Here is a 27,987-nt window from a genome sequence, read left to right as displayed (position 1 = left end):
ACACAGACAACCATTCACATACTCATTTCACACCTACGGTCAATTTAGAGTCACCAGTTAACCTAACCTGCATGTCTTTGGACTGTGGGGGAAACCGGAGCACCCGGAGGAAACCCACGCAGACACGGGGAGAACATGCAAACTCCGCACAGAAAGGCCCTCGCCGGCCACGGGGCTTGAATCCAGACCTTCTTGCTGTGAGGCAACAGCGCTAACCACTACACCACCATGCCGCCCGCTTAGAATTATTATTAGATTAATTATGATTATTAGAATTATCACCAAACCTACAGTACACGTAAATGATTTCAATCCTGACATTAATACTCCTTGTCATATTAATTCTAGGTACTATTCCCCACACAAATTTCATTCTTCTCAAGAACTTCGTAATTATCCCACGCCCAAACGAAGGTTGGAGAAGGATATAGAAACAGGTTCTCTCAATCCATCCGTCCGTCTGGTCACGTTTTCATTTCCGGCCCATATCTTTAAAACTACTGAAGATATCTTCATGAAACTTTGTATACATATCAAGCAACATGTGAACTGGTGCCTTTTGCTATTTTCGATTTTTGGAAAAAAGTATTTTTCAAATTTTTACATAGTAATAGATTTTGACTTTGAGCAATGTTAGTTTCTGGAGCATATATCCAAAACTATTCATGATACAGATCTGAAACTTGGTATACATGTCAACAAGGTGATGTAGATGTGCCTTTTCATACTAAGGCATTTGAGAAACTTTAATTTTTCATGTTTCCATGGAAACAATTTCAGACTTAGTCTCTAGGGTAGGTTTAGTTTTCAGAGCAGACGCTGAAAACTATGAGTGGTTTGGTCGTGAAAGTTGGGATATGTGTTGATGAAGTAATGTATATGTGCCTTTTGATACTAAGAAATGTGAAATTTTAATTTTTAGCTCACCTGGACCAAAGGTCCGGTGGGTTTATGTCATGGGCTGTTGAGGTCAGTGTAAAGAGGTAGGGTTGGTTTCCTGCAGCAGAACTTGAAAAACGTGACAAATAATATCTTGAAACATGGTATATAGTTGGTATATAGTGCGGGGGCTATAGATGACTATCTTCTTGTTTATCTGACAAGTTGTTCTCTTTCCTTCACTATATTATCAGGAGCCTCTCAGCTAAATTTGATGAATTTCAAGACATACTCAGTATTTTAGATCATCTATTGAAGATCCTTTGCCTTTCAGAAACCTCGCATTGAACTCAGATAGTTTTGTCAATTTTTACGTACCTGACTTTAATTACATTTCCCAACACTCCAAATTGGACTCTTCATAAATTCCTGAAGTTATAATCTAAGAGATGAGCTTAATACTTCTTCTGATCAAGACGAATCAGTTTCTGTTGAGCTCCATAATGAAGGCAGTAAGAACATAGTTTGTGGTGTGAGATACAGACACCAAAACAGTTCTTTTCAGCCATTTCTGGATAAGCTTTCAATAATAATTGATAAAATCCATGAGGAGTCAAAGCTTTGTATTTTTGTGAGCAACCTAAACTTAAATCTGATGAATTCAGACACTCAGATACCTACAGGTGAATTTATCAATACTTTATCTTCCTATTCTTTTCAACAATGTTTATTGACAATATATATTTTAATTCACTTAAATATCCTGTGCAGGGTCACAGGCAAGCTGGAGCCTATCCCAGCTGACCCTGCACAGGATAAGCGGTTAAGGATAATGGATGGTCGGATGACTTAAATATGCTACATATCAGGCCCGTAGCCAGCATTGTGGAGGGAGGGGGATCTTTTTTCCCCAAAAGTGGACTTCATCTGGCCCCCTACTCCCGTACCCCCCCCCCCCCCCCCAAATACACGAGCACACTTCAAATCTTCTAATTTAGACATTTTTTTATTCGTTATAAGTTCTCTGTTGTCTGAGGCGAAGTGGCCAAGTGGTTAGAGTGCTTGACCACTAAGCGAACGGTCCCCGGTTCGAGCCTCGTCTCGGACGGTGATCTGGGGCTCGCCTCCTGTCCACCCAGCAGTGAATGGGGACCTGGTGGAAACACTGGGGGAAGTCAAAAGGTGGCGAGGAAAGGAACTGGCCACCCTACCTCATCATGCCGTGGCCTAGACATAGTGTGCTCTCTAACAGGCACTCTCCCCAATGTACGAAAACGTATATGGGACTGACTTCTTCTTCTTCTCTGTTGTCTAACTTATTATTGTTATCTTCCTACAACTGTGCTGTGACTTCATTGTCTGTCTCTGTTGCTCACCTCAGTTGTCTGTTGTTGCTCTCCTTCATTGTCTGTCTCTGTTGTTGCTCTCCTTCATTGTCTGTCTCTGTTGTTGCTCTCCTTCATTGTCTGTCTGTTGTTGCTCTCCTTCATTGTCTGTTGTTGCTCTCCATTGTGTCTGTTGTTGCTTTCCCCTCCTCTGTCTGTCTGTTGTTGCTCTCCTTCATTGTCTGTCTGTTGTCTGTCTCTGTTGCTCACTTCAGTTGTTGTTTATGGCATCAGAACACTCCTGATCTGCCCATGCTTTAGCATAAAAAACAACAATAATTTCTAACTGAGATAAATGTTTCAAGTAATCCTGAGATTGAAATAATATCGCACAGCCCTATAAGGACAATTGATTTAAAAATGCCCAAATGCAGCAACAGTGGGTGTTTTCACACACACTGGTCTGAACATTTTCATTTTTCAGCTAGTGCACACGTTTCTTTTCACTCTGATCCAAATGCCAAACCACTGACAGGGCGTCATGTTACCATGATGCCATGTTACCATGACGACTGAAAAACACGTGCTCTTAAAGTCGCATTTTACTGTCTTCACACCACACCACAACTCCGATTTCCCAAGCTGAAAAAATAAAAGCAGCCCCAGGTCCGATGCTACTAGTACCCAGCCATCGAGCCACCTAACTCATCTGTGTGTGTGTGCGCGTGTTACTGACACACATAGACTGACGGACGGGCTGATGCTACCCCCCACCCCTACTGATCACTCTGACAGATCGATCTACCACTACTGTTGTAAACAAAAGAAAAACAAAGTCCTGCACTCAGCACCTTACCCATTTTGGCCCTTTTCTGGAACATGGCGCCAACATTTTGGGACAAAGTAGCAGCAGATTTCCTGCATTTTCTGTCTTTATCTTCTTTTATAGAGGGCTACTGCGTGACGTCACCGTACCGCGAGATTGTGCTAGGGCGCCATATTGGAAGACCAAGTACATGCATACATACATACATACAATATAAAACAAAGTACGAGCGAGAGTAAAGTGACACGATGGCTGATAATTCTGGTTATGTGAGTACATTACCAGCTGCAGAAAGGGCACGGTATGTGGAGAAACTGGCTGTGATTGATGGGTTTGACCCATATGATAAGACTCGGGGCAAGGGAGAGTGGATTTTTTTATTTCATAATTTATTTTTAAATTTACTACTTATGTGTTTTTATTTATATATATTTGAATTATTTGGACATGGGGAAAACTATATTTAAAATCCAAAGAGGAATGGAGGGAGGAAAATTAAAACAAAAGAAAGAAATGAAATATAGAGTAGAGTATATTTGATAAAATTAAGGATGTTTTTATTCAGTAAACATTTAAAAAAATGTTCTACAACACTCTAGCCTAGTGACTTACCAGTAACAAAATAGACTTGAAGTATTCAGATCCGCTCTGCATAAAGCAGCTAAATCCTCTCTCTGTCTCCTGGCAGAAAGCTCCTTGGTTTGCTTGTGTCTCAATCACAGCTGGTATTCTGTAGAAAGACTTCTTTTCACCTTTCCCATCAGCTTTGTTAGAACCCTAACACAGCACAAAAGTTTACCATTGTAGGTTTTTGATGAACCAAGTGCCTCGTGGGTTCACATACCGCACGCTGCCGTTATTTCCCCCTAATCACGAGTTTGTTGGTCTTCCAATATGGCGCAGGGTTTGTTTACTTCCGGTTTCGGGTGACGTCAGTGAAAGGGGTCTAATGGGGGCATTACCGCCACCCACTGGATTGGGGTGTAAAGCAGTCTGAACAAAACGTGTAAACATAAACATAGGAGAAATGAACCCGTTTTTCTAACTCGTCCTCACTTAGTCTACTTTTCTTTTTTGATTAGTCTGGATTTGATATTGTAAATTTAAATGAGAATCAATGTATATTCATCGGACATGAACAAATGAATAAATCTTGAGTAATCTTGAGGGGCGTGTGTGTTGCAGGGGGGGATCGAACGAACCCTCCGATCCCCCCTGGCTACGGGCCAGCATATAGTGGGAATATTTTATAATGACCTAACTAACCATGTTCCCAACTTTTTGTCTATTGAATCAATTCATCCTCCCCATTGAATAAGCAAGTTTAGAGAAGAGTTCCTACAGCAGGCAGCACAGTGGTGTAGTGGTTAGCACTGTCACCTCACAGCAAGAAGGTTCTGGGTTCAAGCCCAGTGGCCAATGGGGGCCTTTCTGTGTGGAGTTTGCATGTTCTCCCTGTGTCTGTGTGAGTTTCCTTCACAGTCCAAAGACATGCAGGTTAAGCTAATTGTTGGTTCTAAATTGACTGTAGGTGAGAATGTGAGTGTGAATGAATGATTGTCTCTGTGGGTCAGCCCTGTGATGACCTGGTGATTTGTCCAGGGTGTACCCTGCCTCTCGCCCGTAGTCAGCTGGGATAGGCTCCAGCTTGCCTGCGACCCTTCACAGGATAAGCGGTTATGGATAATGGATGGATTTCATATGGTTCAATGAAGATGCATTCATTTATGATGTTCAACAAATTGACTGCTCTAGCCAGTCCGATGGTGAGCCTGATATTCATGACATTCTCCAGCTTTCTTGAAAACTCTGGTGAAATTATTACCGCTCATGTTCCTCTGAAAAACCATGTCAAGGAAGGAAATCAAACTCAAATCTGAACCTTGGATTTCCCTTCAGTCTTAGAACAATGAATTATAAAATCAAATTGTATAGAAAAATCGATCAAGATGAGAAATCAGTGCCTGCATGCCAAGTACAAAGTGTAGAGAAATAAGCTAAACCATTTGACTCCTATAGGTAAAATGATCTAGCAAATGAGTTCAATGTTTATTTTGCAGACATTGGTAAAAGTATCAGCCAAGCAATACCAAAGGTCAACAAAATATTTTCAGATTTTCTTGCTTCTCTGACAAGCGACAGCTTTTTTCTTCGTCCTACATGGACACAAGAAATTCAAGACATTTTCTCCGGCTCAAGTCTGGAAAGGCTTGTGGCTGCTTTAGTATTTCTGTAGCCCTGTTCAAGATATTAAACTCAATCTCAAAGCCTGTGAAGATCCTACACCACTTCTCCTTTACTTCTGGTACTGTTCCTGATTCTTTTAAACTTGCTCGTGTCAGACCTGTGTTTAAAGCAGGAGCTCAACTGTTAACTTCTAATCATAGACCAATTTCTCTTTTGTCAATTTTTATCAAAAATATTAGAAAAACTCATGTAAAATAGGCTGAATACATATCGAGAGAAGTTTGATTTAATATATTCTGGTCAGTTTGGTTTCCGTGACAACAGATCTACAGAACATGCACTTTTACTAAATCATTGATAAAATCCAAAGAGCAATTGAAGATGGCAAATTTTCCTGTGGTATCATTCTTTGTCTGAGTAAAGCCATTGATGCCATAGAGCATGATATTTTGTAAGCAAAGTTATATCCTTATGGCATCCGTGGGATTGTACATGATTGGTTTGCCTCATATCTATCAAATAGACATCAGTTTGTTTCAATCGGTAATATTTCATCCAGCTCTTTACCAATTTCATGTGGAGTACCACAGGGTTCACATCATGGCCCCTTCTATTTCTCTTATACATAAATGATTTTATGAACTGCTCCAATAAATTTGATTTTCATCTTTTTGCAGGTGACTCAAATTTATTCCTGGCAGATTCATCTTGAGATTCTCTAGAAGCCAGGGTAAATTCTGAATTAGTCAATATTCGGGAGCTTGGTTGCAAATTTGAATTTCCCTCCGGGGATTAATAAAGTAATTCTGATATCATTGCGTGGCTTTGTGCAAATAAATTCTCTCTGAATGTTGACAAAACAAATTTTGTTCTTTTTTAATCCACCCCAAAAGAAATTGAGCAGAACCATTTCCTGAAAATTAATTATAAGCCGATTAAACAGAAGAACCACAACAGGTATTTTGGAGTAGTTTTCGACTCTCACCTCATCAGGAGGAAACACATCCACCAGTAGAGCAAGAAAATCTCCAGAGGCTTTGGAATTATTGCTGAGCTCCATCACTGTGTTTCTCAAAGTATTCTAACTCAGCTGTACTACTCTCTTATTTATTCTTTTTTAATATATGGTGTTACAGTTTGGGGTAATACTTATGAGACTACCCTTCGACCGATAACTGGACTCCAGAAGAAAGCTGTCAGAATTATTAATTTAGCTTCTTTTAATGAACACACACCTCCTATTTTTAAAAAGCTGGAGATGATGAAATTCTCTGATTTTATAGATTACTTAAACAGTATTTTTATGTTTAAATTTCATTCTAGTTTATTTGCTGCCTGCCTTTGATAACTTTTTGACACTTTTAGCATCAAGGCACAAGTATAAAACTTGACTGGCTTCGAGATCTTCATTTTGTGTTCCTTCAGCCAGAACTAATGATGGCAAGTTTAATATTTGCTTCAAAGCTGCTGCTCTCTGGAACAGTATTGATGAATCTTTCCAGAGTCTTAGCTTCAGCAATTTCAAGCGTTCTATCAAAAGTACAATTTTCGCTTCAGATCAGCATTCCTTTCTCTTTTCCTCACACTGTCATTTCATTCTTTCCCTCATTTTTATTGTTTTTTGTATTTGTTGAAATATTGTATTTTATCATTGTGCCTCTGTGCGACTAGCTTTCTTCTTTATAACAGTAATACATTTTTTTTTCTGCCGAGTGAGATTAGATTACGAGTTATTTCTAGGCAGAATTTTATGCTTCGTATGTATTAAATTTCTGTATGTGTAACTTGATTTCTGTGTGTGATATAAATAAACTATTATTGATACACATTCTGTATGTTGTAGGTCGAAAGAAAGGCCATCATGTGGGCGGTCCTCCTCTGATTTGAAAAGTGTGTGTGTGTTTTACACCTACACTGCAGGAAATCTTCTCTGCTCTTTGGTTTTGGGGGTAAAATCATGTGAACTGCTGCAGCTGTAGAGACACAGAGACAAAATGGAGACTGAAAAATGACACAAAAACAGTTTAAAGCATGAAAATGAAAAATTAGATTCCTCACTGCTCTCAGTCAGACACGATTTAGAGATCGGCCAAAATGGCATCACACTGTGCAGCATTTGAATGTAAGAATCATGAGAAGCAAAAAACTTTTCCCAGCTGAACCTCTGACAATGTGTGTGTTTTTACTTTCTGATGGATTTTATGGAGGAATTAAGGCCTCGGTTCTGATCTAATGTTCATCATATTTGTTATGTGTAAAGTTCAATTAGATTAGTTTGTGGATTTGTGATTAAGGTCCTGTTTATCTGGGAAATTTATTTGTAATTTGCACATGTAATTTCTGAGGCTAATACTAATGCTTTGTGATTTGATGCAGTTTTGTTCCTGCTTACGTTTTATTTCCATTACATTAATTTTATGGCTCTCTTTACTGTGATACAGAACAAATGTTTGCTTGTTTACCTTGTGGATGGATTACGCTGAATTCCTCCTCAAAGATTTCCTTGACTCGTTTTTTGAGATCTGAGAGAGATTTCCTCACTCCATCAAATGAGAGAAGTTGATTGACAGTGAAGCTGGGTGAGTCGTCACATCCAGGAGAAACACAGAGAGACGGGAAACTCTACAGAGAGGAAACAAAGAATAGAGAAGGAGAAAAGTGTAAGAGAGGAACGAATGAATCTCAGACTGAATCGGACCAAAGACACACTTGGGATCTCAGACAGGAACATTTATTGTTGCTGTAATGAGCTTTTAGGAGGAAACTTTGTGAGGAACAGCACCCTCTGTAGATCAGACAGTGAGTGTTACCTGGAGGAAGTGGACGTGATCGTGTGTGTGTGAAAGCTGCTCCAGCTCAGTGACTCTCCTCTGAAGATCAGCAATCTCCTGCTCCAGTTGCTTCAGGAGTCGTTCAGCTCGACTCAGTTCAGCTTTCTCCTGAGCTCTGATCAGCTCCATCATCTCCGAGCGCTTTTTCTCCATGGATCTGATCATCTCAGTAAAGATCCTCTCACTGTCATCTACTGCTGCCCGTGAACGCCTCTATTAGTACACACACATGATTATTTTTATTTGGACCCAAGAGAAAAACAAAGAATACAAGATCCAAATAACTTGGAAGAGGTTACTGACCGGCTGACAGGTCTTAATGGCTTACACACTTATACTAATATTGTTGTTAATAAATCAATCAACTTTCAAGGATAAACAAAACATCTTCATTTCCATATTTGCATGCTACCAATGATAGCTGAAACAGAACAATATTTTGCCAATACTTTTGCGCCCCCCCTTTTTCAGTCCCCCTATCTGCAATCCTCGGACAACATTCTTATGTATATGACCTAAACTCCCAAAAACCAATACTATTAGCTTGCATTTATATCCCAGCTGGAGGATGCGTTCCTGTAATGGTTGGTATTTTAGTAGCTTGGAATAATAGCAAGTATCCATATAGGAATCAAAGCAGCACCCCACTTCTGTAATAAGCACAGAGTTCTCTAATTTGTTTACAATCACAATATCTGGGGTATTTGGAATGTTTTTGAAATAGTCATTGTCTGTGTTTTGGTTAAACCAGTTTATTTTTACAGTACTGTGTAGAAAAACATTACAATAATTTCCTTGATTTATCTTTTTTAAATCATTTGCAACCAAACTGACTAAACGGTCATGCCTGGCTACATACTGTCCCTTGTAGTAATTACATCCGGTTAATATGTGGGCTACTGTTTCATTTTCTTGATCATTTATATGCAGTATGCAATTGGGGGTATATTTGGAAGGATACCATGTTGCCAGGTTATATCTTGTTGGGAGGCATTGAAGTCTTGCCTTAATTGTAAAAGTGAGAATTTCTTCTGAGATGAAGTTGTTTTTTAAAACAGAATGTGAAGTTAAATGATCAGCAAATGGTAAATATGCTAGCTTTCCCTGTAATTTAAGACTTTTCCAATGTTGTACGCTTTGTGTCTGTCTGTGATGTAAAAGTGAATGTCTAATGTTTTTAAGATGTAAATGACAGGGTGGGGCGTTATTTGTATTCAGGACCACCAGCGTGGAGATTTGATGGTTAGATAGGATGTCCTCAAGCGCTGCTGCTGCTCCATCGGGTCCTAACCAGGAGAGTTCTACTCCTGTACGTTGGCAAAGGTCATTGAGATCGATCCAGTCCAAGCGCACACCGAATCCAGCCGCCTTCATGTCTAGCTTTCCGTTTGCTTTTAATTTGAACCCAAGAAACTGGGGCTCATTTAGGGAGGCGACAGGAATTTTACGTCGCTGTAGATGTAAGAGAAGCGATTCGCACGCCAGCTCTCTGACAGCTGGATCGTCGTTATTCAGCATATTGATCAGATGGGCAATTCTAACCGAGGTGTAAAGCCATTCAATATTTGGGACACCTAGGCCCCCGCTTCTGCGCGGTTGGTGAATGATGTCTCTTGTCGTATGACTATTTAGTCCAAGCAATTTTCGCGTCAATCTCACGGTTTCATTATTCAACATTGCCAACGTCTGTTGTGCAATATGAACATTAGAGAAGAGATGCACACACACACACACACACACACACACACACACACACACACACACACACACACACAAAATGGAGGTCTAATGGGATACTCTGTAAAAATAAACTCTCTCTCGAGATATTTGAGTTGTTTTTGTTAAACTCCGGGTTTTCATTCCTTGTTTTTTTAGTTCACTATTTTAAGGAGATACGCAGAACCTTTATTTTTAAATGCTTGACTCTTGTATGCTGCATAAATGGGAATCAAAAATTTTTTTTGAGAGTTAAACTCGACCGCAAAGTTGGCATTCGAGCTGCCCCGCTGAGCCAGCCAGCCCTGAGCGCGTGACATCACTGTGGGAACCAGTTTTAAGGCCGAGGTCTTTGACAGCTATAGACCAAAGTCATATAAATAAAAATTTATGGTGAAAGTAAGAAATAGCGTTACCGACTTGCTCAACTAAGACTGATTTGACTTCATTGATTGTGGGTTGACTCTCATTAAAACAGGATGGGTGTTATATATACATGCATTCATTTTCACTGATAAAATGTATAAGGCTCATTAAATAATCAGATGAACTGAGACAATCACATTCTGAAGCAAATTAAATAATCTTATCCCGGTAACTTAAATACACAATACAAGTTACATGTATTAATCTAAATGCAGGTAAACAACGTGTTGGTTTTGTTGTTTTGTATCCAAATGAGAGTCGGAGCTTACCCGTCTGTGTTCTCGCTTCTTGAAGGCCGATCTTGTGGCCGATTGTTTTGAAACAATCTGACGTTCAGTTGTTCATTCAGTTCTCTGTTCATTCGCTTCTTCCACGTAAGGGCGAGATGGCAACAATATCCAGTTTAGAAATCAGACGGCTGCTCCATTCATTCTCCATTTTCTCTATACTGAGTACTCCACCATTACTCCTCGGCTCAGGCAATTACTAAAACCCGGGACATCGCCGGTTTTAGCAACAACCACGGGGAGGTCACTGCCTGAGCGATAATATGTCACGTCCCGTTCCATCCTGGGTTTTACCAACAGCCCTCGGCTCAAACTGTGGGAGAGCTGGTGCCACTGAACTTACTTTCCTTTTTTTTTTTAAATCAAATAATTTTTTTCCTTTTCTTGTAGTTTTATTTAATTGCTGATTCTGCACCCTCTTTCAAAACGGGCTTATAGCCAACGCTCCTCAACAGATCAGAGGTTTCGTACGAGTCTTCAGTAAAATGTGCAGAGCAGAGGAGAGACCACTTCATAGGCACCAGGGGTGAAAGTAACTTTTATTTCTTGCCGGTACTATTATTTTGAGTCATAGTGCGCTCACATAGCGTGCACCGAAAAATACACCTAATTATTTAATATTGTCTACTTATCAAGCATTCACTAGGACTTCTTATCACTCAGTAGTACTAGTATTAGTACTTTTTTATTACACTATCACTCTTTCATCCACCTGTATCAATTTTTGATTATAAATAAATTGCAAACATCATTTCAACAACATAATCGTTTTACTAACATTTTTTTTAGCTGAACAGTTGAAAACTAGCTTTTCATTTTGGACACTGGACACAGAACAGTGTAACAGAACAGAAAAGTGAAAGTTTTTAGGTAAAAGTTGTCCTCTCTTCCTTATCTTATTAAATATATCATTGTGGTTTTCTGTTGGTGTTTTTTGGATTCTTTGTATTTTCCCACGGGTGTGTCAGAACGTTTGAGAAAGTGCGTGCGTTCTACAGTCAGTGCGTGTGTTCTCAGTGCACGTGCCATGCATTGGTAGCCTAGTTACTCTGCTCACTCCAACCAGACAGTAATCTAGAATCTTTGCCCCAACTTCCACTCGATTTACGAATTCTGATCAAAGTAATTTTTAAATAGCCTATCATGAAACATTAACATGTTTCTTTATATGCCTTTTTATTTGGGAGACTTTGCAACTAACGTCTGTCTGCTAAAATACTTTGATTACCAGCTGCGCATGTTATAGCACAAGATCTGGTTAAGCCGTACGCGAGCTGGAGCTCGCTTGCTATTTGTCCAGTGAAACAATGCACACCTCATCTCATTTCATTATCTCTAGCCGCTTTATCCTGTACAGGGTCGCAGGCAAGCTGGAGCCTATCCCAGCTGACTACGGGCGAAAGGCAGGGTACACCCTGGACAAGTCACCAGGTCATCACAGGGCAACACTGCACACATAATAGAATATTGTAACATCAACATATATGTTGTTTTTATTTGGGAGACTTTGCAACAAACGTCTGTGTGGCAGCGGGGGCATGGTCAAGCGCCGGTCTGTGACCGGAGAGCGGAGTCAGGGAAGGTAAGTGGCAGAATCACTACACCTGATGTCAATTATACGGTTTGTGTCTTCCCAGTGACCGCGCTCTATATAAAGAGAAAGAGAGAGCAGAGGAAGGGAGCTCTCTCCCCAGCCAGACGACTTGTGTGTGTGCGTGCATGGCTGAGAGAGATATTTTGCATCTGAAAAGAGCAAAATAAACAAAGTTATTGAATTTTATTCTGGCCTGCCGTCTTTCGGTGCTCCTCCCCCTTCTACGAACTGCTACAGTGGTGCCAAAACCCGGAAACCAAGCACAGGAAAAGAACAGCCCCATGGAGTCCTCCCCCTTCGCAGACCTGGTCCACGCCCTCGCCATGGCCCAGCAGAGCCAGCACCAGGCGCTAGTCACCCTCCGGAAGGAGCAAGAGCACCGGTTCGAGGCCCTAGTGCTGGTGCAGCAGGAAGATTGCCAGGCGTTCCGGCACCTCCTCGCGTTGGCGGGGTCCACCATCTCCACCGCCGCGGGCCCTTCTTCCCTCACCCTAACTAAGATAGGCCTGCATGACGACCCCGAGGCCTTCCTCACGCTCTTCGAGCAGGCAGCAGAGGCCTCGGGCTGGCCGGTGGAACAACTCCCGGCGTGCCTCCTCCCCCTGCTAACGGGTGAGGCACAGCTGGCCGGACTACAGCTCCCCGCCGACCGCCGGCTGGCCTACGCAGACCTTTGCCGGGCCGTCCTCCAGCGGGTGGGGTGCACCCCCAAACAACAGCGACAGCACTTCTGCGCTCTGCGTCTGGAGGAAGTCGGCCGGCTGTTCGTGTTTGGCCAGCAGCTCCGGGACACCTGCTGCCGGTGGTTGAGGGCCGACAATCGTGACGCCGAGGGAATCATCGATCAGGTGGTGCTGGAGCAGTTCATCGGCTGCCTTCCAGAGAGAACCGCGGAGTGGGTCCAGTGCCACTGCCCGGCGTCGCTGGATCAGGCCATCGAGTTGGCGGAGGACCATTTGGCGGCTGTTCCGATGGCAGGACAGCGGACATCCTCTTCTCTCCTCTCTCTCCTCCTGTGTCTCGTCCTCACCCCATTCCCCCACCATGGAGGCAGGGGCCGGCCCCACCCCAGCCAGCCCGTTGCACCCGCAGTGCCCTCCCGTTTTTCCCTTCTGTGTCTGTCTCTTCCCCCCCTCAGGTGAGTGAGCCCCAGAGCGCCGGTGCAGAGAGGAAGCCCGGGCCGGTTTGCTGGCGCTGCAGGGAGCCGGGCCACCTCCAACAGCAGTGCTTGGAAATGGAAGTGGACGCGGTGGTTTGGATCCCCGACGTGCCAGGAGCCGCCCTCAATCAGGGCAGAGCATATCGCATACCGGTGAGTGTCCAAGGGGATATACATCAGGCATTGGTGGACTCTGGCTGTAATCAGACCTCAATTCACCAAACCCTGGTGCAAGATGAGGCGTTGGGGGGAGCACAGTGGGTGAAGGTGTTGTGTGTGCACGGGGATGTTCACAGCTACCCTTTAGTGTTGGTCCACATTTTTTTCAGAGGGGAAAAATTTAGAGTAAAGGCGGCGGTTAATCCTCGCCTCACCCACTCAATAATTTTGGGGACTGATTGGCCAGGATTCGGGGAGTTAATGAGTCATTTAGTGAAGAGTGGGTCCTGCCATAGTTTAGCAGGGGGAGGTCCCAGTGTCGCATTGGCGGGAGCAGCTGTCACAGAGCCATCTACGTCATCTCCGCATCAGAGTGAGGAGCCGCAGGCTCCTCCTCCCTCTCTCGGGGAATCCCTTGCGGATTTCCCGTTAGAGCAGTCGTGAGATGAGACTCTGCAGCATGCGTTTGACCAAGTGAGAGTAATCAATGGTCAAACGCTCCAGCCAAACGCCACCCCGTCCTTCCCCTATTTTTCTATTATGAAGGATAGATTATACCGAGTGACGCAGGACACTCAGACTAAAGAGCAAGTCACACAGCTTTTGATTCCGAAGAGCCGCCGGGAATTGGTATTCCAAGCGGCTCACTTTAATCCCATGGCTGGACACTTAGGGCAGGATAAAACACTAGCCCGAATAATGGCCCGGTTCTATTGGCCAGGGATTTGCGGCGATGTCCGTAGGTGGTGTATGGCGTGCCACGAATGCCAGTTAGTAAATCCAGCAGCCATTCCAAAAGTGCCTTTGCGCCCTGTACCATTAATCGAGACCCTGTTCGAAAGAATTGGGATGGATCTCATTGGGCCATTAGATCGGTCACCACAAGGGTACCGCTTTATTTTAGTTCTGGTGGACTATGCAACGCGATACCCGGAAGCAGTGCCTCTTTGCAATATCTCAGCATGCAGTATTGCGGAAGCGCTCTTCCGCGTCATCTCCTGAGTTGGAATCCCGAAAGAGATTCTGACTGACCAAGGCACCTCGTTTATGTCACGTACACTGAACGAACTGTATGGGTTATTAGGTATTAAGCCGATCCGCACCAGCATGTATCACCCACAAACAGACGGTTTAGTTGAACTGTTCAATCGCACCCTCAAGAATATAATTAAAAAATTCGTAAGTGAGGATGCACATAATTGGGATAAATGGCTCGAACCCTTGTTATTTGCAGTGCGAGAGGTCCCCCAAGCCTCCATGGGGTTCTCCCCGTTTGAATTATTATATGGGCGTAAGCCGCATGGCATTCTCGATGTGCTGGGAGAAAATTGGGAGGAGGGACCTTCACCAAGTAAAAGCGAAATTCAATACATTATTGACCTGCGTGCAAAACTCCACACACTCACACACCTAACCCAGAAGAATTTGCAGCAGGCCCAAGAACGACAAACCCGCCTGTACAACAGGGGTACGCACCTTAGGGAGTTCGCACCAGGAGATAAAGTACTCATACTGTTGCCCACATCGAGCTCCAAATTGATCGCCAAGTGGCAAGGACCCTTTGAGGTCACACGGCAAGTCAGGGACATCGACTACGAGGTGAGGTGAACGGACAGGGGTGGGGCGCTACAGATTTACCACCTCAATCTGCTCAAACTCTGGAACGAGGAGGTCCCCGTGGCATTGGTGTCGGTGGTTCCGGAGAAGGCGGAGCTGGGGCTGGAGGTTCAAAAGGGAGCATTGGCATCGCATACCTCTCCGGTCCCCTGTGGAGACCACCTCTCCCTGACCCAACTCGCGGAGGTTGCCCAGTTGCAGACCGAGTTTTCGGATGTGTTCTTGCCCCTGCCTGGCCACACCAACCTCACAGAGCACCACATTGAGATGCCCCCGGGGGTGGTAGTGCGCAGCCGCTCTTACCGGCTACCCGAACACAAGAAGAAAGTGGTTCGGGAAGAACTCAAGGCCATGCTCGAAATGGGCATCATCGAGGAGTCCCACAGTGACTGGAGCAGCCCGGTGGTCTTGGTACCCAAGGCCGACGGGTCGGTCCGGTTCTGTGTAGACTATAGAAAAGTCAACGCGGTGTCTAAATTCAACACGTACCCAATGCCTCGTATTAATGAGTTGCTCGATCAACTAGGCATGGCTCGCTTTTACTCGACATTGGATTTGACAAAGGGTTATTGGCAGATCCCCTTGACTCCATTATCCAGAGAAAAAAAAAAACGGCCTTTTCCACACCGTTCAGCTTACACCAGTTTGTCACACTTCCTTTTGGGCTGTTTGGGGTGCCTGCTACGTTTCAGCGGCTGATGGATAGGGTCCTCCGCCCCCACGCCACCTATGCGGCCGCATACCTCGACAGCTTCATTATTTATAGTAATGACTGGCCGCGGCACCTACAACACCTGAGGGCCATCCTTAGGTCGCTGAGGCGAGCGGGTCTCACAGCCAACCCAAAGAAGTGTGCGATTGGGCGGGTGGAAGTACAGTATCTGGGCTTCCACTTGGGCAACGGGCAGGTGCATCCCCAAATTAACAAGACAGCAGCAATTGTGGCCTGCCCGAGGCCCAAGACCAAAAAGGGGGTGAGACAGTTCCTGGGGCTGGCTGGCTACTATCGTAGGTTTATACCTAATTATTCGGACGTCACCAGCCCACTGATTGATCTCACTAAAAAGGGGGCACCAGATCCGGTCCAGTGGACAGAGCAATGCCAGAGGGCTTTCTCTGAGGTGAAGGCTGCACTGTGCGGGGGGCCACTGTTACACTCCCCTGACTTTTCTCTCCCTTTTATGTTACAGACGGATGCGTCGGACAGAGGGCTGGGGGCCGTTTTGTCCCAGGAGGTGGAAGGGGAGGACCGTCCAGTGCTGTACATCAGCAGAAAGCTGTCGGTACGCAAGGGACGCTACAGCACCATCGAACCATCAAAAAGGAGTGCCTCACGATCAAGTGGGCGGTCCTCGCCCTCCGCTGCTACCTGCTGGGACCACCTTTCACCCTCTGTTCAGACCATGCGCCCCTCCAGTGGCTCCACCGCATGAAGGATGCCAATGCGTGGATCACCCGTTGGTATCTGGCACTCCAACCCTTTAACTTCAAGGTGGTCCACAGGCCGGGGGTGCAGATGGTTGTGACAGACTTTCTCTCCCATCGGGGGGGGAGTCGGCTGCAGGCCAGACAGCTGCCCGGTTTGAGTCGGGCAGTGGGGGCATGTGGCAGCGGGGGCGTGGTCAAGCGCCGGTCTGTGACCAGAGGGCGGAGTCAGGGAAGGTAAGTGGCAGAATCACTACACCTGATGTCAATTAACTTGTGTTTGTGTGTCTTCCCAGTGACCATGCCCTATATAAAGAGAGAGAGAGAGAGAGCAGAGAAAGGGAGCTCTCTCCCCAGCCAGACGACTTGTGTGTGTACATGCATGGCTGAGAGAGTGATTTTGCATCTGAAAAGAGAAAATTAAACAAAGTTATTGAGCTTTATTCTGGCCTGCCGTCTTTCGGTGCTCCTCCCCCTCCTACGAACTGCTACAGTCTGTCTACTAAAACACTTTGGATACCAGCTGCACATGTTGGCGCAAGATGGTTAAGCAGTGGGCTCCGCGCACTATCTCGCATGCTGTCTGTCGAGTGAAACACAAAAGGAATCACTTCAGACATAATTCAGAGACCGGTCAGAACGAGTTATATGCAATATATATTGAGGAAAATGTGTTGCTTTTGGTAAATTGACGTTAGCAGGTGTGTTATGCTCAAAGTGCATTTTTTTCAGAGACAGTATATTTTTCTTTCTGGTACGGCCAAATCTTTTAGTGGTACGCTGGACCGGCTTACTTTGGCCCCTGGTAGGCACCCAATGTGCTTGCGAACTTCTCACAAAATGCATCCAAATCTTTGCAGTTTGAACATTCTTGGTCCATGATTGCAACATAAATCCACCTTTTGTCATGTTGCTGCACCGGCCAGTAACACATCTACGTGGCATGGTGATAAATTAGCTCAAAACGGAAGCTGGAAGTTGCAGTTAGCTCTGCGTTTTAGTATAGCGGAAATGGCAATGAGACCGATAGCCTTCCTGCTGTGACGATACGGACGTCAAGGTCATTCAAAAGAAAGAGAAAGGTGGTGTGTGTTCTGAGCTAGGTGTATTTCTGTCAAATGAGAGAGAGAGGGGGAGTGAAATACAGTGACACTCTTGTTGTGAATACAAACTATGACAAGAAAGATGTGTGATTATTGTCCAGTGTGGCAGCAGGGGCATGGTCAAGCGTCGGTCTGTGACCGGAGGGTGGAGTCAGGGAAGGTAAGTGGCAGAATCACTACACCTGATGTCAGTTAACCTGTGTTTGTGTGTCTTCCCCAGTGACCACACCCTATATAAGGAGAGAGAGAGCAGAGGAAGGGAGCTCTCTCTCCGACCAGACGACTGATGTGTGTGTGCGCGCGTGTCTGTGTGACTGGGAATATTATTTAAGCTGAAAATAAGGAGTTTTTGCAAACTCAGTTCTCGCCTGCCATACTTCTGTGCTCCACCCATCCGCTCAAGGTCCTACATCCAGTATGAACCAAAAGTCTAGTTTTGATCATCACCTCTAACCAAAGACAGAGAGAGAGAGAGAGAGAGAGAGAGAGAGAGAGGTGTGTGTTTCTGAGATGAGGGTAAGATTTCTGTGTGAGAGAGTGAAGGATTTGAAGTTACTGTCCAGTTCAGAACTGAGAGACAGCACGAACCAAAACTAACAATAATAACAAAGACAAGTTCTGATTCAACAGTGGCGTTATGTTTACACTCGGCAGATTTAGTCCTTGCATCTCCTCTGTCCAAACTCCAAAGGGAGAGAGTGATGTTCCTACTTTGAGTCAGTGTGTGTGTTTGTGAAGTTGGACTGTATAGTGAGTGAGTGAGTGAGTGAGTGAGTGAGTGAGGAGAGAGAGTATGATGTGATTTTTAAGTGGGTGAGTGGGAGTCTGAGTAGGTGGGTATTTGTATGTCTGTATGCAAGTGTGAGAGAGTAGATGAAATGAGTGAGTGAATGGGGTGGAGAGTTCTTATTTGTACAAGAACTTTGCTCGTCTGTCTGTCTGTCCCCGCATTGCTAGTTCAAAAGCACCACAAAATTTAACACAATCGATGATCTTAGATAAAATATGATGGTTTTTAATCGACTTCTTCATTGTGCCTTCTTACAGCAATGCGGTGCCCATCATCTAGCTGCGCCGCTATGCTAATCCTTCCAAGCACAGCTAGCTTTACGCAGTTTCCCATGTGAACTCTTGATCTTTCCTGCTTCTTGATGCATTCGGAGAGCTGCTTTAAGTCAGTTTGTCCAGACTGTGTCCACGTCAAATCACACCTGTCACTTTTGAAAAGGATGCAGGGGAAACAAAAAAGTGCATTAGCTGTTCCACAGCCTGTCAGCCATGACTTGCGCTGGAACTAACTCCTGCAAAAAACCTTTGTAGGCTTTAACTTTCTCCTTGGTTGGCTGGGTGATGTTTATTTCGGGCTTGTCGGGTCGCAGCTCCTTACCATGGATTTTTTCCACCATCGTCCTTCTCGCGAAAGAGTAGTTCAACAAAGATCTCACCGAATTTGGTGGAAGCTGCCCCTCAACTGTTGTCATTATCTCTCTGACTGACTGACCTGAGACCTCAAGTTTATCACCATAGCAACCAAAACTTTCCCACATTTTCTGTAGCAGGGGCGAAATTTCCAGCACCCCAAAACCATTAAATTCGGCGATGCTGATTGTCCAAATATTTATCATTTTTCCCTAGCAACCATACACGATTGGCTATTTCGCTGCACTTCTGGGGTGTTTTGACGAGCGCCCAAAAAGAGAAATGATACGAGTCTGTCAGTGGAAATTCACTGTTGAATGAGAGTCAGTTGGTGGAAATGTTGTTTAAATAATTCAGATTACATGTAGGCACACACTATTAAGTAAAACTGACTTTGCTAATAACATTTGTTTATATATATTTTTTCTCCACCACATCTGGGAGGGCGGCGCCCGAGCGCCCCCTATGGGCCAGCCACCACTGTTCTCAAGGCATTTATAAACAAAAAATGAGGCCATGGTTCTGCATATCTCCTTTAAGCAGGTTAATTGAAACACAGCTACTCTTCACTCCTCACCTTAATAGTGTCCACAGTCTGTTTCAGCTCCTGCACCTCCTTCTGCTTCTCCTGGATCCTCTGCTGGGATTTCATCTGCTCCTCTTTTAGCTCATTCTAAGACCAAATGAAATACATTTTAAATACATTTCATCATCATCTACACAATTATAACAAAAAAAAACTAAACTAAAAAAGTCAATAAAAACATTTCAATGAAAACTAGAAATATCGCCTCTAGAACTAACTAAAATTAAAAGACACCCAAAATGAAGTAACTTCTATCTTCATATGTTTGCACCACTTATAAAATTATAAGTTTAGTTTTCTGTGCAAATGTCAACTGATTGAAATACCAATGTTATTTGTGTGACAGAAACATCAAGGTAGTTCAGTAATATTCTCTGGAGTGAAACTGTTCAAAAGGCAGCTGTGCCTTTCAATGGGATTCACAGACAGACTGATCTGAGAAAAAACGCAATGAGTGCTTCCAGGAATGCGAAAGAGCTGCCAGATTCATTGCAACTGGTGTTTGGTGGACTGGGGTGCGACCATGGATTGAAAGGAGTTCTAGAGGAGTGTGAAACTAATGATTTGGAGGAGTTTTCAGAAGAGAATGACAGTGAGAGTACTATAAAAGTGAAGGTGAAGATAAGTCAGGTAAATGGAATTTGGTTCAAAGAGCATCGAAGAAAAGAAAGGTGAAAGCTAAACAAGATGAAGTGAAAAGATCGAGGACTGATGTTAAAGTTGTGATCCGATTTCAAACCCCTTGTATACTAAACCCATTGAAAGTCAGTGAAGCCATTTATAGGCAAGTAGGTGAAGTTCGCTCCATCACAACATTAAAAGATGGTAACCTGTTAGTTGTTTGTCAAGATAGAGATCAGAGAATGGGATTAATGAAGCTTAAAACTTTACTGGGGAAACATGTTAAAGCCCAAGACTGGGAAGAAAGAGGTAAAGTAATGGCAGTGATATCAGGTGTATCGACTGACTTGTTAGAGGACGATATTAAAAGCAATGTTAAAGGAGTTAAAATCAACAAAGTCAAGCATTTGCCAGTAATTAGGAATGGAACTAAAGGACCAAGTTTGTCTGTCTTGTTAGTGTTGGATGAGGTTAAGATGCCCGAGTGGATCATGACTGGATATTTAAGTTATATGACGAGGCCTTACATCCCCCCACCAATTAGATGTTTTAAATGTCAGCAATATGGACACATTTCTTCTGTGTGCAAGTCAAAACCTAGGTGTGCTAGATGTGGAGGTGAACATGAATATGGTAAATGTGAGGAAGGAACAAAAATCAAGTGCTGTAACTGTGGAGGTGAACACAGTGCGGCCTATAACGGGTGCGAGATGTATAAAAGAGCAATTCAAGAGCAAAGTGTTAAGGTGAAAGAGAGTGTTACTTATGCCGAAGCTATTAAAAAGGTTGACAAAGAAAACCAAGCAAAATCAAGGGTTAAAGGAAGTATGACTCCTGTAGTTTTACCCCCGAGTCAAACTCAAATGACTCTGAAATGCTGTAAAGTAACTGAAGAGACCTTAATTGTGGATAAGAAAAATTTCATTGCCTTTATGGTGGAAGTGGTTAATTGCTCAGCCCAAGTAGCAAGTAGAATTGATAGAATTAAAATAATTTAAAAAACAGTTTAAAAGTATCTAGAGATTCATGAATTGTCAGTTGATTCCATTCACAATATGGTATTAGGAGTATCTGATAGTCAAGCACCACGTGGCAGTTAATAATGACTATTTATTCTATAGTGGAATGCCAGGAGCTTAATTGCTAATGGTCAGGAACTAAAACACTTTATTGAGGAACAAGTTGTTAAACCAAACATTATCTGTATACAGGAAACCTGGTTAAAACCATCACTTGATTTAATAATATATGGATACCTAGCAGTGCGTAAAGACAGGGACAGACATGTGGACTCGAGTCATGTGACTTGGACTTGAGTCAGACTTGAGTCACCATTTTGATGACTTGAGACTTGAAATCCCTAGATGAGGAATGACTTGCAACTCGACTCGGACTTGCACGCTGTTGACTCGAGACTTGACTTGGACTTGACAGTTTTAGCTTGCAATGACTTGGCGTATCAGGTATAAATATTCTTCACCCCCCTCGATTTTGAATCCAAGTACACTCGTTATTATTTGAATGCGGTGTAGCTCCTTGTCCTAGGCTACGGCAGCTCAATCCACTAGCACTAGGTGTCACTCAAGCACTTCAACTGGTTCAAATGAAAAACCAAACGGTGATGGGCAATGAGGACGCTGAATGATGAACAGACGGATAAAAACATGATTCCCCGCGTAATTTCCTTTGGATTTAAAGAATACTCCAATACAGATGGCAAACGCATTGCTACGTGCAGAACATGTGGAGCCACAATTTCGGACAGCCAGTCAACCACATCAAACTTCACTCGTCACCTGAGGCTGCATAAGGACAAGTAAGTAACAAAGCTAGGCTACAGCTAGGAAGAATCTGTACAGGCTAGTTGGTGGCTAGAAGTGGAATGTGTTAATATATTAACGCTGTCAAGGATTTGTTTTGCTTTGCTGAATATAAAATAGTGAAGTAGATTTTTTTATTGGATTGCTTTTGTGTTCAGTCTAGTGTTAGATTATGTGGGCTAGGCTACCAGTTAACACACATTGGGAAGGCATAGCCAGAAGGTGGTGATTTGGTCAGAGCAGAGAACGTTTACAAGATTGTTATAAAGGCTCTGGTCAGAACGACACAGACTTATGATAAGAACCGGACAGCAAAGGATAAAACGTGAATCAAATAAACAGTTACCCAGGCTGCAAACTAAGTATGTAAAACAGAAGTTCGCTCTTTGCAATGGGAAAATCAGTGCTTGTCATGAAAGGCATTTAAACCACTGAGACGAGATGACTAGCAATGCAAATTAAACCAGGCGTTTAACTGTTTGCTACGTACTGCACCAAGTCGTGGACGCTGTGCGATGTGTGTTATTAGTGCTGGGATTACGTGTCATCAGAGACATTCAATTCTATTCTCTTCCTCTCTCTGGTGTCATGTAGGCAATGTGAATAATGGGCCATTTGGGCTATGTAAAATGTAAGCTCAGCTGACGTTTTATAGCGCAGTACATCCCGACAGATTGGAGTGTAGCCTACTCCGACGCGAAGCGTTATCCCACAGTCTTACCCAAACGACAGGGCACACAATGCCTCTACATAGCGTGGCTTTACCAGTGCATTTATTAGTCTCTGGCGAGAAACCAAATTCGCCAAAAGCCCGCAACTTGGATCTGGAGGATTCCGCTGAACATTCTGAAATTCACAACAACTGTTTATTCTACTTTATTATACGGCTCTCTAGAATGTTGCCAGGGCTTCATTCTCACATTCTGGCCAGAGCCCTAGAGGACTCTGATTCTGGCTACATCGTCACAACGTTCTGTGTTTACTGAGGCTACCGGTATTTTAGCGAGTGTTTAGTGAATGCATTGTGGTCTAGCTAAACTGCTTAAGGGAACATCCTGGCTGGGTTGTATTAAACATTATACTGTGTATAAACAAATATGTTCAGATTAAATGAACTCAGACTTTGATATTGAAAGTGATAAAAACATGTTAATGTCTACATGATTAAAAACAGAAAACAAGTAGGCCTACTAATTTTACTTTTTTTTTTTCTTGTTTAGATTTGCAGAATATCTGAAGAACAAGATCATCCCAAGTGAGACAGAGCAGCCGTCCATTTCTGGATTCCTTACTGCAAAAGATACACAGTACAATGCTACCCACCCACAACAAAAAGCCATCACAAATTCAATACTAACAGATTTGGTCATTGGATGCAACATCCCTCTCTCAGTAGTGGAGAACAGATATTTCCAGAATTTTTTGTCAGTTAGTTGGTCTCTCTCACACACACAAACGTACTCAAGTCACGTTGTATTGTGTCAAAGGCATGTCATGTTGTATGTTGGGACAGTGCCTAACTTCAGAAGGAAAACCATTCTTTGATTCTAAAAGTACACAGATCATCTGTTAGCTTGGACTTTGAGTTTCATGTCTTAAAATGCACATGAAAAGCATTTTTATGTGAAAAATGACATGAATGAAATGAAAAGAAAATGATTTTTGTTACACAGTACCAGTACTAGTTTTGTTTAGAATTTTGTTTTAATTTCTCACTAATTTTCCAATAAAAAATTTAAGGAAATGGTCATACTTTCACTCATTCTCACACCCTTAGCCTCAGATGTACACTGACTCACTCAAACTAAACTCACTGAAAATTTAGGATGCTTTACTAACGTTAACTAACTAATCATTGTCTCCTCTGAGATTCTTTGATTGTCTTGGGGCACAAGCTCTAAAACATTTTAAAACGGAAAAGAATGGGTGTACTGTAGTTACTTGTGCTGACTCTATCAATCATTGACATTACATTTAGCAGACATTTTTATCCAAGGTGACTGGCAAAGGAGGACATACACTGCAGTGTGGAGAGGTAATACATTTGTGATCAAAAATGTGTTGATTGCCTGTAGAATAAATGGTGACTTGTTAGGGACTTGGAAAAAAACGAGACTTGGACTTGACTTGGCTTGGGTAGGACTTGGACTTGGACTTGACTTGGTCAAAAGTGCCTTGACTTGTGACTTGACTCGGACTTGAGTGGTAGGACTTGGGACTTACTTGTGACTTGCACATTAGTGACTTTATCCCACCTCTGGACAGGGATACTGCAGGAGGTGGAGTGGCCACATTTATTCAGCAGGGGATTAATTACAGAGCTTTAAATATAGATAAAGAGGTTGAAGCAGTTCTGGTTGAGATTTGGGTCGGTAAAACTAAGATTAAAATCATCAACTTTTATAACCCTGGTAAAATAATCTTGAGAGAGATGCTAGATGGTATGTGTGAGGGGATAAATAGAAAGTTAGTATTGTGTGGAGATTTTAATGCACATAACACTCTGTGGGGAGGTACTAAGGTGGATGAAAATGGGAGCACTATTGAGGAGTTTATGGATGATTACAAGTTGGTTTGTTTAAATGATGGAAAGAACACTAGCTTTGATGCATCTCATGGAACAGAATCAGCAATAGATCTTACAATAGTATCTGATCAGATAGCAGGGGTAAGTGAGTGGGAGGTAGGGATGAGCAAGTACAGCATTATCTGTATCCGTTAACTATATGAATTATCTGTATCCGTACTCGGAGTGGGCGGTGCCTAACCCGGAAGTGGGCGGGTTTTAACCCGGAAGTGGGTCTGGTTGTCTTGAAACGGGCGGGGCTTTAACCAGTATGTTATTCTAAGCATGCAATTGATATGGGTTGATCAGAAATTGTTATATTTATTGCTGATTAGAAAACTATTTACAGGACAGCATCAGCATTGAGCTTCAGATCAATGGTTTTGATCACGATAGCAAACGAACTATTTACAGAACAAGTTTTGAAACAATGAATACAACACATGCAGTTGCAATTATGAAATGAAATGTAATGAACAAGAGTTTTCATACTCAACATAACTTTCTTTTTTTAACTTTTAATTTTTTTATGATCAGTGTGATTTTTTTTTTTTTGGTTCTTTTTTTTTTATTTTTAATTTCCACACCAGGTGTGTGTGTGTGAGAGAGAGAGAGACAGAGAGAGAGATGGGGGGCAGGGGGACTGTGTTCTACAGATCAAATTGTCCGATGCTGTTTTTCAGATCTGCATTGACTTTAATGAAGACCAGTTGTTCCACATGGCTAGGGTCTAAGTTTGCATGCTGTGGACTGACCACATTTCCAGCTGTGCTAAAAACATGCTCAGACTGGACACTTGTAGGTGGACAACTGAGAAGCTGCAGTGCAAAGCCTGTAAGATTGGGCCAGCACTGAAGCTTGCCTGACCAGTATTTCACTGGGTCATCAGTAAGGCTGATGTCCCCATCTGCCAGGTAGACCTCCACATCACCTGATGGTAAATGTGTCCTCATTGGAATAGCTGATTTCTTTTTCTGCAGGAAAGACAAGACTGAAGTGCTGCTGGTGGCAGGTGTCTCTTCTGTTTTTTGCAGGTGTAGCCACAGGGTCACAGAGCTCCATCCTGAGGAATAATGTCCTCTTCAGTGCCTCCACATCAACATTGTTTGGAAAACAGCTGGCCTTATATCTGGGGTCAAGGAGAGTGGCAAGCAGAAATGTGGAGTTTGCAAAAATTGGTTCGAAACGCCATTCTAGTTCTTTGCTCAGATTGGCTGCCAGTCTCTTTGCTGCTGTGCCTAACTTTTCCCTGGACTCAGCTGCAACATCTTGGCCCAGCCCCACTGTGGCATCCTGATCATCATCACCAGCCATGAACTGATCAGATTCATCCTCAGATTCCTCACCAGCTGCAAGACCTCCCACATGCAGTGACCTGATGATGGAGCACAGGCCATGCAGGAGGGGGATGACCTCAGAGATGGAGGCGCTGTGTTTTGAGAGCGCCCGTGTGACCTCCTCAAAAGGACTAAGAACAGTGAGCATGTCTGATGCTAACTTCAACTCATTTGGATAGATGATTGTTGGAGCTCTACCCATGTTAGACTCCTGTGTCATAATCTGCACAGCCCTGCACTGCTCCACCAGCCGCTGGAGCATATAGAACATATAGTTCCACCTTGTTTTTATATCTGTTATGAGCGTGTGCTGGGAGAGGTTCAACTGTGTTTGCAGCTCATGTAGTCTGTTGCTGGCTTTGCTTGAGCGATGAACATGGCCAGATATGATCCTGGCTTTGGAGAGAAGGGATGTCACAACCCTGTCCTTCTCCAGTGCTTTGATCACCACCAAATGAAGCATATGGGACATGCAATGGATGTGCCCATATTCAGTCAAAGCTTTCACCATGTTGGCTGCATTATCTGAAACAACAAACCGTATTGTGACAGACTGACCAACAGACTCTTCCCACTCTCTCATCTTTTCCTTAAGGCAGCACAGAATGTTGTTTGATGTGTGCTCAATGTCCAGCACACCAACATTTAGCAGCCCTGCTTTCCTCTGTACTGAAGCTTCCCCTACACGTTCACACCAGTGCCCAGTAAGACAGAGATATGCATGTGCATTGTGATTGCTGGTCCAGAGATCTGTAGTGAGGTTGAGGACACCTCCTTCAGCTGCCTTCAGAAGTGACTGGACCAACTCCCCTCTCATTGCCTCATACAGCTCAGGCACTACAGTACGACTGAAATAGTGCCTCGATGGGATCTTATACTTGGGCTCTAAAAAGCCAACAAGTGTCTTGAAGCCTCTCCTCTCCATCACAGAGAAAGGTTCAAGATCAGTGCAGATCATTTTACCAATCATCTCTGTAATTTATTTTGACCGGGGATGGTTTGCTGAGAATGGCTGCTTTGCTGCAAATGCAGTGAGTATTGGTGAAGAGGAAGAAGAATGTGAGCCCTTAGCAGCACCCAGCTGAACACCAGTGACCTGAGAAGGAAGAGGAGAGGAGGAGGAGGTGGCTGATACAGTGGGCTTTATAATGTGATGGGCCTATAGCAGATGGTTATGTAGAGATGTTGTGTTGTAATGTTTTGCATCTCTACCTCTGCTTAGCTTGGACTTGCAAAGCTTGCAAATGGCTTTGGAGGGATCATTTTCAGAAACAGTGAAAGAGTCCCATACTGCAGAAGTCCTCTTGGTCTTTCGTGGAGGAGGACCTCCATCACCAGATGCAATATTGGTCTCAGTAGGGGAAAGGTGGGTGCTACTGCCACTGTTTTCATTGTCACTGATTTGACCCTCACTGTCCTGCAAGGTTAAGCAAACTCTGACTGGAGGTTCAGTGTCAGCTGAAGTACTCTCTATACCACTCATTATTCTGTATCACTGATCATGGGGGGGGGGGGGGGGAGAGTGTGTGTGTGTAGCTTAATTTGTAACATTATTTATTACCACTACTACCTAGAAAGTGTCAGACACTCAGTGCGTGAAGTAAAATAAAACTGGTTAGAGCCAACTGATGGTTTAAAAAAAAAAAAAACTCCGACGACCAGCAGAGAGAGGGAGGGAGGGAGAGAGAGAGAGAGAGAGTAGCTTAATTTGTAATACTTATACCACTACTACCTTTATTTTTACATGAATTACAGCAAGAAAGTGTCAATCAATGCGTGAAGTCAAAAAAACTGTTTTTAACCGACGGTTAAAAAAAGGAAAAAAAATCTCCGACAGGCAGAGACGCAATGCGAGTCGCTTTCTACCACGCACCACGTCTGAACGAACCCACGTTTACCAGAACTCTACTGGTTATAAGTACAAACTGAAATAAAAACAAACTTGAAGCTGAAGAAACCCGCAAACCTGAGTGACTGAGGGACAGACAGTGAGCTGTTCTCTGTGTGAGTGAGCAGAGCGGTGTGTGTAGGGGAGGGGCGCTGTGACGCTGTGTGAGGATTTTCATTCAGTCCGAGTATAGATATTGACTTGTATTACTCGTAT

General features: G+C 43.5%; 1 protein-coding gene across 1 annotated transcript in view; it reads right to left on the bottom strand.

Moving 5' to 3' along the window:
- Positions 1-2,437: 2,437 nt before the first annotated feature.
- Positions 2,438-27,987, bottom strand: part of LOC132864408 (E3 ubiquitin/ISG15 ligase TRIM25-like) — a 42,818-nt gene continuing 17,268 nt past the window's right edge. The window contains exons 2-6 of the mRNA XM_060897827.1: positions 19,531-19,626; positions 8,028-8,261; positions 7,680-7,839; positions 7,131-7,190; positions 2,438-2,519 (exon numbers count right to left, since the gene is read on the bottom strand). Coding sequence (XP_060753810.1) covers positions 2,476-2,519; positions 7,131-7,190; positions 7,680-7,839; positions 8,028-8,261; positions 19,531-19,626 — 594 coding nt within the window. The 3' untranslated portion in view covers positions 2,438-2,475. The remainder of the gene's footprint in view (positions 2,520-7,130; positions 7,191-7,679; positions 7,840-8,027; positions 8,262-19,530; positions 19,627-27,987) is intronic.

This window comes from Neoarius graeffei, chromosome 17 (genome assembly GCF_027579695.1).
Source record: "Neoarius graeffei isolate fNeoGra1 chromosome 17, fNeoGra1.pri, whole genome shotgun sequence".
In the NCBI taxonomy this organism is placed as follows: Eukaryota; Metazoa; Chordata; class Actinopteri; order Siluriformes; family Ariidae; genus Neoarius; species Neoarius graeffei.
The sequence above is the reverse complement of the archived record's forward strand: the minus strand, read 5'-3'. Positions and strand labels throughout refer to the sequence as shown.